This window comes from Eurypyga helias, unplaced genomic scaffold (genome assembly GCF_000690775.1).
Source record: "Eurypyga helias isolate BGI_N326 unplaced genomic scaffold, ASM69077v1 scaffold2754, whole genome shotgun sequence".
NCBI lineage: Eukaryota > Metazoa > Chordata > Aves > Eurypygiformes > Eurypygidae > Eurypyga > Eurypyga helias.
In genome coordinates, this window is record NW_010244144.1 from 79894 (window position 1) to 93099 (window position 13206).

Sequence of the window (13206 nt, forward strand, 5' to 3'; positions counted from 1 at the left end):
GGGACATCCAGACATTAGACACTTCCAGCTAGCGCTGTAGTTACTGAAATGCTATCAAATATACTCCTTTGCATACCTATCAACAGAGAGTAGCTTGAAGTGCAGAAATCACTGTTTCAGTCAGGAGAAACAGACCATTCACATCTACCTTCCTTAATACAGAACTACATCTCAAGCCACTGACTGCTGAAATAAGAAAACTGAAAGGGAGCAGAGAGATTGTGAGAGGTTACAGAGAGCTGAAGATGGGATAAAATGGGGCTTATTTAAAAAAAAAAAAACAAAAACCAAAAAAATCCCCAGCAGTAGCAGAAAACAAAGGTTGCTTTCAAAAAATCTCCTATGGAAAGAAGGTGAGACAAGCCATTGCTAGTATATCACAGTGAAGAGATCTGGACCATGTGACAAAAAGGGCTTTGTTTCTATAAATGTAACAAAATAAAGGATTCATCCTTCATCTGTTCCTGGTTTGTGTTTTATTAATCTTCCAAAAGAATAGGGGAAAAGATGTCTTCAGCCCCTATACACCACTCCAAATTAATGTGTGCAAGAATGCCACAAGATGCATGGTTAGGATGCATGGTTACAGAAAGACCACTGGGACACAGCCTTGCACCTCACACTAGAGCTCTCTCAACCTGAGGGATGGGAGAAAGCAGTGATTTAGGACATCATATGAAAGCCTGTTGCCAGTGAGGATATCATGTGTCCAGCCCCATGGAGCGTGAACCGCCACTGTCTCCTCTGGGCAACTTTCCACCTCCTGAAAGCAGCTGCTGATGAAACAAGAGGTACCCGAGAGCCCTATGACAGACTGGGACAATGCTCTCCCACGATCACCGCTCAGTCGTGGCACACCTCTGCTCTCCCCGTGTCAAAGAGCAGGATTTGGCATTGTTGGCACCATTTGAGCCCCAGCATGAAGGCAAAGTGGGACAGCCCCCACAAGCATTTTCAGCCTGAAATTGCCAAAGTATTCATCCATCACCCTTGAGACAAATAAAAGGAAATAAGCAAAGCAGAATAAAATTATCATCCCTGTTTTATGGGAGAGCCCATGGTCATGCAGGGCTAAAAATGGACCTAGTGCTTGAAACTTAGTCAAGTGCTTTCAGTATAAATCCATTTTATTTCAGGTATATTCAGGTATACAGCTTTTACTTAAACTGTTCATAATTTATGACAACTTCACATATTTACCCCATCTTTCTCTTCTCTCTCTGGCTACAATGAAACATAAACATGTAATTTTTTTTGTCACAGCATGATAGAGTGGATTTGAGCCATAGGGATGCTAGAGAAAGCTACAGTAACAGCTACTCAAATGGATTAAATTAACTGTTCTTGTCACAGTTTGGTTTTGTAATTATTATCATCACCCCAGTTGACCAAGTCTCATTTAATAATTACAGGTCAGTTATTTTACACTTTGCAGTTACTTCTCATGTAAGATGCACACAGTACACCACAAATACTGTCACAGTATCAACATGTTTGGTTGAAATATGTTCTTCAACTACCACCGGTTCAAAAACTCTTTGCAAAAATAAGGTTAGAAAAATAAGCCTTGAGGAGGAATGAAAAATATCATTCCTCATACTAAAGAATATGAACTGTGAATATAATAGTATAAGAAGCAACCATAAAGCTATTTGTATGCTTGGTCTTACTCTGAAGAGTAAGACTGTGAGGGGCTTTTTATACTTGTACACAGAAACACCTACTTTTCTTTCAGTGTAAAATCATATCCTTGAATAACAAGGTGCAAGGAGTGGAATGTTTTGCTGGAAAAAACTATTCCAATAATGAAAACTAAGACAATTAACAGAAGACAAATCAAAGGGCCATTTTCAAAAATACTTTGTCAGTAAAATACTACCAAAAGAAGTATTTTGTATATGGAGAATTATGACTGTAAAAAAACCCCAACCTGTATTACGAAACAACACAGCATCTGTTGATTGACTTCTTAGAAAACAGACTACAGCTCTGTAAGAACCTGAAAGTTAAGTCCTGTAAAATCATCATGAATGAGGCTTTATAAAATAAACAGAACAAAAAAAAAATCTTGCATAAGGATTGTTTCTGGGTATGTCACTGCGTGCTCCTTTACTTCAATAGAGTAATTACGACCAGTAAAAACTACACAGAGAGTGTATTTGAAAAGGACTGTTTGTATTTATAGAATCATGGAATTGTTTAGGTTGGAAAAGACCTCTAAGATCAAGTCCAACCATAACCACGTCCGTAACACTGCCCAGTCCACCACTACGCCACGTCCCTAAGCACCACATCTACACGCCTTTTAAGTGCCTCCAGGGTTGGTTTTTCAACCACTTCTCAGGGCAGCCTGATCCCAACACCTGACAACCCTTTCAGTGAAGAAATTTTTCCTAATAACCAATCTAAACGTCCAGAGGCACAAAATGAGGCTGTTTCCTCTTGTCCTATCACTTGTCACTTGGGAGAAGAGACCAGCACCCACCTCTCTGCAACCTCCTTTCAGGTAGCTGTAGAGAGTCTCCCCCCGGGGATGGAGAGACAGGCCCAAACCAGGCTGCAGGCAGTAATCTAAACGTAGGTAAGCAAAAGCATGAACATACCGGTGCTCGTTTTGGGAATCAGGTGCCAGCAAGCGGCCCTTCATATAAACAACCATCATTAAAATACTAAATTCATTGTCAAGCCATTTAGGGGAATACTTATCAAACTGTGAAATTTTACCCATACAGATGTTTAACGTATGAAAATCATCGTTATCAAAGTACTAATAAAATGTTTATAACCGAACAGGGAAGTATACTTTCTCCAAGTGTAGACAATTACTGTCTGCACTAAAATGCACTCTCAACAAACGTTTTAGAGTCTCTCTGCAATTTTTACATTACTTTTCAGTATCACCTATGAGATACTTCTTTCATTTAAATTAAATACCATGGCTGTACCATCCTGCATGCAGAGATTAAAGGAGTTTACATAATGTCTTTATTGGAAAACTGACAGCATCATCACCGGACAAGCCAAATTCCAGCCTCTAACTGAAGAGATTTTAGAGTAAAAAGAAGGAGGAGAGGAATGCTATGGGGAGGTGACTGCAAAACTATGGTTCTTCAAACACATAAGAAAAGAAAGATATTCTGTTTTCTCTGGGACTGCTTATGGAACCGCGGGAATTTGCAGGACACTGTAGAAATAAGATCAAGATACCCTTCAAGAATGATGAGAGCACCTCCAACCATCCTTCAAAGTTTATGGAGTGAAGAATTCTGTCAGCATGAGCCAGCAGGTCTAAAAGCAACATCATGGACTGTTTGTCCATCACCCCATACTAAGTGTAAGTATTCCCTGGGACAAAGCCATGCTAGAAACAGGCGTCTATGCAAGCTTGACCATCACGGATCTAGCAGTACTGTGGGTGACATCAAAGTCACTACAGCACTGCAGCCACATGGTTTATAGATGTGAAAGAGATAAAGGCGAGAAATTACAATACCATGCAATACGCCTGGACTGATACTTTTATGACTGTGTGAAGTGGGTATATGGGAATGCTGTTCAAGATAAAGAGGAAACTGTCCCATCCAGTGAGGTTTATTAAGGATGCAAGGGAAGGCTTCAGGTAGGATAGTTCAGTAGTTACTGTTCTTTTATTTGGCATCTTGGCATGATTTTCCTGAGATGAGAACCTCAAGTGCTGTGACTCTGATGGCAAAAAATAAATTTCCCAGCTTGCAGAAAGGAGTCACTGGTGCCAAAATCCCCAAGTGACCTGTTACACCTTCACAGCTGATGGCAGGCTGCCATATTCCATGAGAGCCAAATGGTGTTGGCGTGTGAAACTGCACAATTCAATCCTTTTATAGGGTGACCTCATACAAAGGAGTAACCTGTCATTATAGGAAGAAAAATTGCTGTGGAAGAACGAATCTTGTGTTTAATAGAAGGTACCCTTTTAAAGAAATGTTCTCTGCTGACTATCTTAAAATGCTTCTCTTGTCCTATACGCCCTGCCTGTTCCTCCTTGGCATCCAGGACCAGCTACTCTGGCTCTGCTCACAACTGCACCATTCTTGGTGTAAGAGCCCTCTCCTAAGGAGAAAATGCCACCTGAAAGGGCATTCTTGTGCTCTCCTGCCTGATCAACTTTTCATCTGCCTTCAAATACCTGATCAAAACTTCTTCCCTCCTTTTCTTTTGCCTTTCAGCTGCATTCTTCATGGTCATCAATGAAAGAATCATTTATGTAATGAATTGCCAAAGCATTCTGAGATTCTGAATTTCAGAATTATTATGCCTCATTGCAATGGGCTGCCTGGTAACTTTTACGACCTCCAGCCTTCTGCCTCCCTATGTCCCCTTTCGCGTATGTGAGATCTTCAGCGAGGATTGGTCCTGCTCAACCGGAGTGGAAAAAAAATCCACCTATCAGACATTAGCAAAAATAATCTAATTTCTTCAACTCCATTCCAATGTCTGCTGCACCACCTAAGCACCTAGCACGGGGAATAAAGGCAGAGAATGAGAAGTGCTCCTGACAGCAGATGTACTGCCTGCCCTGCAGTCAGCTATACTTAAGGAGACTCAGAAGCAGCATTTATGGAAAATTTTCAAGTAAGAGCAGCAGTTACAATCATGCTTTTAAATAAAAAGACTGGCACCAAATGGTTTTGAGCAGTACGGAAGAGGCAGCATCTGTAAGAAAGAACACCACCATCTTTATCGCGTTTTACCTATCGCTGTACTGGTATGTTCAGGGCTGGAAGGGGAAAAATACAAATTCTACCAGACATATAAAACCAGATTCACTCCAGAAGTCTTTCTGTGAGTAAGTAATTGACTTCTGACACCTTAGTAGCCAGCCTGGGGTATCTTCATATAAACAGTTACCAACATTGTTTGGAAGTCCTTCAAGTTAGAGAATGGCATCTGCAGAACTCACTGGTCTGAGAGAATTGCTACATAAAAGACTGAGGAGGGCATTTACACTTGACATAGCGATAAAGCTACATTTAGAGCGACAACATCAAATTCAGAAGAACGTCTGTGATCAACAGGTGTTTTAGAAATAACACCTACCACACAGAACACGGTCATGAAGGGAAAAGATCCCTCGTTTCCCTAGCCATACTTCAAACATTTTTTGACTAAATTATTTTTTCATAGTTGTCTTCATTGGAGTAAGGGGTAGTGTTCCACACTTCAGCCACAGAAATTAAAATAATGGTAAACCCATGAAGGTGTTAGGAATCTTAGAAATGCATATAGTCATAGCTGCTCTTTCCTATTTCTGTCTAAATTGTACTTGATGCTGTTCCACTCAAAAGGAACATAAAGGCTCTCATCCTACCAAGTACACAAGGAGAAATTTTATACAAATCCCAGAGAACTCTTATGAGAATAGGACAAGTTTAGCACTATACAAAAACAAACCTGGAAGATTGAAAGAATGGTCAGGTTCAGTGGACAGATCATTAATCACCTTTTTTGTAGGCAATACAGCATAAATCATGCTTAGAAGAATTTTTAAAAAAAGTATTTCAGGACAGTTATTTCCAGAAACTCTGGATACAATAGCCATTAATTGCAGTGTGACAATTTGATGCTCATTAGTGATAAAGGTAAATTCACAGAGATTCAGAGATTCACAGAGTGGTAGGGTTTGGAAGGGACCTCTAGAGATCACCAGGTCCAACCCCCCTGCCGGAGCAGGATCGCCTAGAGTAGATCACACAGGAACAAGCCCAGGGGCTTTGGAAAGTCTCCAGGGAAGGAGACTCCACCTCCTCTCTGGGCAGCCTGTCCCAGGGCTCTGTCACCCTCACAGGGAAGAAGGGTTTCCTCATGGTCAGGCTGAACCTTCTGTTTTCCAGTTTATGGCCATTGCCCCTAGTCCTGTCACTGGACACCACTGAGAAGAGCCTGGCCCCATCCTCCTGACACCCACCCTTTAGCTATTGATAAGCATTGATAAGATCCCCTGAACATTATGTTTTTTTCTGTTCGATAACTCGAGTTGAACAACTGCATTACATTTCAAATTCAATGCAACCAGTAAATAAAGTAAATTGTTGCATAATATTATTCATCACGTCTATGTTCAAGTGCATGTTACACATCAACACTTAACACATGATTTAGTGAATTCAATTTGCTTTTGCCTCAGTGCCTGCTAGAAGTACAAAATACCAGGAGTTTTCTTAACTTACACATTCCGGTGTTTGTCCTTTCTCCAGACTCTGAGAGACCACCAGGACAGTTCTCTTTCTCTAGTCCAAGCCATTTACTATACTGAAGCTAAGCATTTGGTAAAACAGCGGGGTTTTCTGTGTTTCAAGAGAATCAGAATTTTTCAGCTTTGTAATCTCAAATTTACAGCTGGACTTCCAAAATTTGTAATTACTAATTAGAGAAGAGATTGCAAGGAAAATAAAAATTAGAACGTGTCCTGGTGCTTCTTTCCCCTGCACCTCCGCGACCACGTGCAGCAGAACTAATGCCCTGCTTTCCATGAAGAAGGAAATGTGTATTAAATGTGGCTGTTCTCAGACAGAGAAGAACTGGCCGCAACACACAACTGCAGCACAAATGCTTCACAGAAGAGTGAATTTTGAGATCAGTTGCTATTATTTAGGTCTTAGTTCAAGCCATAATCCAGACACATCCTTAACAGTCAGCATGTGAGTTGTCCCATGTAGCTTCAACAGCATCAGTGAAGATCCTCTGGCTGGGCACAAACTCAGAAAGAATCTGGGATATCTGCTGTGATAACCCCTTATCGATAAGATTTTGAACTCCTCACACAAAAGGATCCTCAAGAAATTCTTATTCAGTGGAGAGCTCAAGCACACTCCTGATCCCTTTGGATAGATACTGATTCCAATAAATAAACACTGGAACTGTTTTAAATGCCCTGCTGAATCACAGGCTAAACACAACAGGACTTATCATTAAATACTATAGGTTGGCAGGCAGATACAGAGATAAAAGAGTTGTCCAGTGTTGGATGCTTTTGCCTAAAAAGCTTCACAAAGCATTAGGTAAATAGACAATACATCTATTTTTTTGTCTTCTTAGAAAAATGCATAGTACCAGAGATCTGAAAGCATATTCTCAGATGGACCGTTTAAAAAAAAACCACATGTATTTTGGCTTGTTTCCAAAGACAGTTTATGTACTATGGAGTGAGGAATATATCTACACCCTGAATAATAACAAATAAAGGGTGAAATCCTCATTTTATGTTACCCTATTTCAGAGGAGCCCAGAGAGCTGCGTACTGCTCTACTGTTTTATACACTTACCTTCACCTTTCCAGCTCATGAGCCTGAAGCTTACAAAGGCTGATGTCCTAGTGGGATGGGTTAGACCAACAACAATCAGTCTTCTTTTCTCCTAAATGGTTAGCAATGAAAGTCAAACCATCTTCTCTCAAATGTGATAGCTACCTAAGGGCTCTCAATCTATGGCTAGCAGGAAGAAGCAGTTTGTACAATGAATAAATTGGCCTAATCTCAGAGAAAGACAGTTAAATGATTAATAAATTCTTTTATTGAAAAACTGATTTGTGAATAAGGATGAGAAAAGTGTATGGGGAGAGTGTCCTGTTAAAATTTTCAGCAATACCTATAACAGAGTCCCCTTTTCCAGTGAGCAAACATTCTTCGCTTTATCATTCATGTAAACATTTTTTTAATTATTATTATTTCTAAGATGTTTCAGGTGATGAACTCAATCAGTGCAGTTCTGCCACTGCTAGCAGACCACATACTTACTTACTCATTCGGGAATTACCTCAGCCCGAAAAAACCTGGAAGGGAAAGCTGCTATAGCCAGACAGACCCACGGAGTGGTATGTGCTGAGGGTGAGGATAATGAAGCACTAGCATGGCAGTGTCACTGCGCAGTTCTGACAAATAAGCAATAGCAGATCCTGATCTCAGTTTACCTTTACATGCCAGGCTAAAAGATGCCAGTACAGGCACAGATTGATGTGTACACCGCATGTCCCTGATTAGCAGTATCTCTGAGAGGGCCAGGGGAGGCAGCTGGGGCTGGTAACAGCTTCACTCATTCAATTTTAATTGACTCCTGTGTGTTTGTCAAATCCCTCAGAGCTGCCTTCCTTCTGTTTTAACCTGTGCCAAAAGCTGAACTGGTCCCATTAACCACAGGGAACAAGCAAGCAAAAAGTACCGATCAGCTACAGGTACAGAACAAAGTCTATACTGCTGTTTGAATTACATTTTAGATACAACCTGCACTGAATTACAAGATCATAGACTGAATCACAGTTCAAGCTGCAACCCAGTAAAATTAAACTGTATGCACACAATTATACATTAATGCAGGCTTTGATTCAGAAGCCTTTTGTTTAATTTTCATCTTCTGTGTTTGTATTTAGTATCCAAACATCTCTGAAAATCCTAAGGAAATGCCCATATGCTTCAGTGGCATCAAGACTATACCACTGGCTGTTTACTGAACAACTAAGGATAGTGTTTAAATGGTATACAATCAATTAAAATTTTCAAAACCAAACAAAAAAAAGAGAGTGACAATAAAATTTTATGCCTTTTTACTTTCTCTAAAGGTAACAAATGACTTAAGTGAAAGCTTGAGTAAAATTTGTCCAGACATACATACATGATTTATTTTGTAACTCTTTTGAGAGTATGTATAAACAATTGGTGATGAAAAATGCCAGACAACATCACTGTGGAAAAAAGGGTTTATAAATCTTACCTCTGCTTTTATTTTATTGTCTCCGAAACAGAGGTGTTGTAAGTAGGCTGCAGCATTGGACTGTACTGAGGGAAACTGATGCTGTAACATCTGTATGACTTCTGGAAGCTCTGGATCTCGCCATCCGAACTCTCTGTGCAAAAACAAATAAGAAAGATTCATCAAGAATTCTGCTGTTAGTGGATAAACGTGACAAAAGCTGGGCCAAGAAAGGCATGCTAAGTAGAATCTTGGCAGTTTTCAATTATTTTCAAAGAAAACATTAAATCAAATATGAAGCTGTATTTAATTTTAAACTGTACTTCTCTGAAAAAAAAAGTTACATAAAGCATAATTAGAGTAAATAACTTTATGAAATAAGATCTCTAAATGTTAAAGTTTCCTAAATAAAAATGGCTATATGAAATCTTAATATAAGGAAAGAAAAAAGTTACATGCTCATATCATTATACTTTTTCTATTAAAATTAAAATACGGAGGCTAGAGTCAGAACCACAAGTGATTTGCTATGAAATGTTAGTTTGTCAAAATACTCTTTTTACTTACTGCAACCTTTACTTGATAGAAATTGCTATCTTATACAGAAAGCAATGACCTATTTTCCCATGTGGTTTATTTTTTTCAGGTATGTTCCATACTCAATGTAAAACTACTATACAGTTCTGGCCCTGCTTGAGCAGGGGGTTGGACCAGACGACCTCCAGAGGCCCCTTCCAACCTCAGCTCTCCTGTGAGTTGAAGCCTCACAATTATACAATACACACATACACATCGGATTACTTTGGAATCTTCATTCATACACCTCAATCTAAAGCAGCTAAGCAAATACAAAGACACGGCCTTTGCACTTTTCTTTAATCCAACAAAGCATGACACACCATTAGCACCAAATTAAACAAATGAATCCAAGTGTGTTGAACAAATCTCAGCAGGTATTCTGCAGCTTCCAGAACTGAACTTGAAATCAATCTGTCACTTCAGGCAAATTTTTCGCCTCTGTGTTGAAGGGTAAAATCATTCACAAAAATGGCTTTGGACTTTGTGCCTTAAGAGACAGATATGCACACAGCCACTCCGCATGAGAAACTGAATTCTCACCTGCCTTTTCCCCAAGAGCTATTTTTTTCTGCCATATAAATATTGTCACCATCTTCCATCTAATGCTCTATGTACAATATAATAGAGGGAAACTATGAGAAAGAGGTGACTTGTGAAAAAGGCTGTAGGTTCTCTGTTGCCGTTACCATGAACATTTGGGAGCGGATTTGCAAAAAATCCCATAGTAGCTGTCACTGAGTCTCCTGAGGCCTCCCCTGGAGTACTGTGTCCAGTCTGGGCTCCTCAGTTCAAGGACAAGGAACTACTGGAGAGGGCCCAGCACAGGGCCACTGAGATGATGAAGGGCCTGGAGCACCTTCCGTATGAGGAAAGGCTGAGAGAGCTGGGGCTGTTTAGCTTGGAGAAGAGGAGGCTGAGGGGGGATCTTATCAATGCTTATCAATATCTAAAGGGTGGGTGTCAGGAGGATGGGGCCAGGCTCTTCTGAGTGGTGTCCAGTGACAGCACGAGGGGCAATGGCCATAAACTGGAAAACAGAAGGTTCAACCTGACCATGAGGAAACCCGTCTTCCCTGTGAGGGTGACAGAGCCCTGGGCCAGGCTGCCCAGAGAGGGGGTGGAGTCTCCTTCCCTGGAGACTTTCCAAAGCTGCCTGGGCTTGTTCCTGTGTGATCTACTCTAGGTGATCCTGCTCTGGCAGGGGGATTGGTCTAGATGATCTCTAGAGGTCCCTTCCACTCTGTGAATCTGTGTAAATATTCCTGATCATTAGCTTCCTTCCCAAATTATGGGAATTCAGCTGCACTGAGGCCAGCTGTATGTATGTCTCTGGGAGAATTCACCTGTGCTTTAGTAACACAGTAGCTCTGCAGTGTGCCGCAAATAAAGTCAGGCATCACACTTCAAGTCCAACAGTTCTCCAAGACATTTCACTGAAAGAAGACCCATTTTACAATAATGAATTACTATAGAACAGAGGCATTGTCCGTTCTCTTCTCGTACGGGATGTTTGCCAGATTGAAAGCTGTCATTACAGCTGTATCTTTATAAAGATCCAGAATATAAATAGGAGATGTAAAAAGCTATACTCAGAATTTCATTAGCTGTCTTCTGACAAAACAGATACTAACTCATGAATATTAAATTTCACATTAAGTTTTCAATACAAAGAAACCATGAAGATGGTTTAATAATAAATAACATATGGACTATTCCCATGAGTCTTGAGATGATATAGACTGTTTGGAAGCTTCTACAAGAGACCTTTTGCACATGTTCAGAAAGATCTCAACATTGAATTGAGCCAAGTCAGACAAAACTGTAAAACACATCAACGAAGGCTAGAAATTTTGGCAGCCAAAGATGGCAACCACCACATTTTTCTGTGTATGCCAGCTTACTATGACTCTGTTAACAGGAAAAAAGGAAGTAAGCACTTATTTCTGTTTAAGAATATGTAGTACAAACCCATAAACAAATCCTAAATTGACAGAGGTGACAGAAACAATGTTATTTGACATGTTAGTTTACGTTTGTACTTGCTTTCTTACAGTTAATCCTGCTAACACGTTAACAGGTTCTTTAAACACGTTAGACCTGCCTCCTATATACATGGCTCTCAGCCAAGCAAAGACATCTTCCAGAAAATATTTTAAAATTTAAAAAAACCCAACAAAACAAAAATCCCCCCAAAAGAAAAAAAACCCAACCCACCAACCTTGCTAAAGACAAATTAATTATCGTAGCTCCACTTCTAATTAATTCTCATTTTCAACCCTAGATGCAAAGTGTAAGTATTTTGGAGGGGATACAAAATACCAGAAGAAAACAGATTGTATGACAGGTCAACAAGGGGGATTATTTGAAATGAGTTGTTTTACACCAAATAACTATACTACAAAGTTTTGGAGCTTCATTCACTAAATTCTCTCCCAAACTAAATTTCCTCCTTCATAATATGTGCATTAGTTGAACAGAAAACAAGCAAACAAAAAGCTCTTTATGTACAGTCATACATCATGGAGCCTGAAATCAGCTCCAGTCCTTCCTTTTGTCCTGGAATCCAGGCCAGAAGAGGTAATGAGGGGGCAAAGGGAAAAGGTCCCTTTTTCAAAGGTACAGTTAATTGTTCTGATGAACCTGCAGCTTTGACATGGTATTTACATATGAAGACAAGGCTGTGCCTACTTTTCCCCTCTGATTTCCAGAAGAAAAGTCAGCAAGTAAGAGATGTACGATACTTGTTGGAAATGGTTGTGTGCTTATTGGACGCAAGTAGGAAACTTTGCACTGAACACTGAGTTTGTCATGTAACAAGTTTCAGGGGAGATAATGAACAAAGCAGGAAAAAAAGTTTAAAAATTTAGCCCCAGTATGTAGTGTCATTTCAAGCAGATGGTCTGTAAGATGATTATATTTTTAGTAGTTTCTACATGAAATAAGGTAGCTATATAAAACAAATAAAAAGTTCTGTCAAAAGTTAAGGCTGCTTGAATAATTGTGATAATTCTAGCAGCCTTCAGGGCAAGAAGGACTAGATTCCATGGGGTTCAAATATTTCATTTGTTTTATACAAGTCTCTCATAGGTTGGGAAAAAAAGTGAGCTAGAGAAAGAGAGAAGTTTTGGGGTTTTTTTTTAAAGAACAATAAGCTTTTGTTCTATTAGCAACATGTACTTGAAAAAAAAATATATATACTTGAATTTGCCTCAATTATGAAAAGTTAGGAAGGCTACTTAATGAAGTCAACTGGCAGAGGTCTTGAGAAGGGAGGAGGACTGGAATTTCTTGAATCAAAGGTACAAAACCATCTAGGACACAGATGTGGAGAACATTTGCATCGATACGGAGGCACTTTCAGGCCATGCCTTCAAGCATACCTACATGGCAAAAAAATACTATTTAAAACAGAGAGCCAAACAAAAAGTTAGAGGAAAAAAACCCTAGTAGGGAAGGAAGGTACACTGTAGAAGTCAAGAGCTGGAATATACTGGGTTGCACCCTGGAAAGGTAATTAAAATTAGATAGCAAAAGATCTTTTACTGCCTACCAACAAAAAGCAGTAGTAGGGTTAGTACATGATGAAGACAAGTGTCAGATTAAAGGAAGGGATAAGACTAACAAAAATCAAATCTACCTCTACTTCTCTGAAATATCTGACATTTTGTCACATCGGAATTAGTTAAAAACTGGCAACATACGAGGATCCAAGCCTTAGCAAAATTACAAAGTAGAATTAAGCATAATTTAAAACTGTAGTCAATATCCTAAACAAACACTAGCTAAGCCTGTGTCCTTTATTAACATCTCCATGCTTACAGAACCTGAGTGAAGCGAGCCACACAGATGGTGAAACAAGCCAGAAGGCTGGAGTAAATATGAGGAGGCGCGTGGCATGCAATTTTT

At 39.7% G+C, this 13206-nt stretch overlaps 1 protein-coding gene across 1 annotated transcript in view; it reads right to left on the reverse strand.

Annotated features, from left to right (window-relative positions):
* CTNND2 (catenin (cadherin-associated protein), delta 2) overlaps window positions 1–8875 on the reverse strand; it is a gene marked incomplete at both ends in the record, with an annotated part of 80982 nt that extends 72107 nt beyond the window's left edge. The window contains one exon of the mRNA XM_010149632.1: window positions 8743–8875. Coding sequence (XP_010147934.1) covers window positions 8743–8875 — 133 coding nt within the window. The remainder of the gene's footprint in view (window positions 1–8742) is intronic.
* Window positions 8876–13206: the final 4331 nt, after the last annotated feature.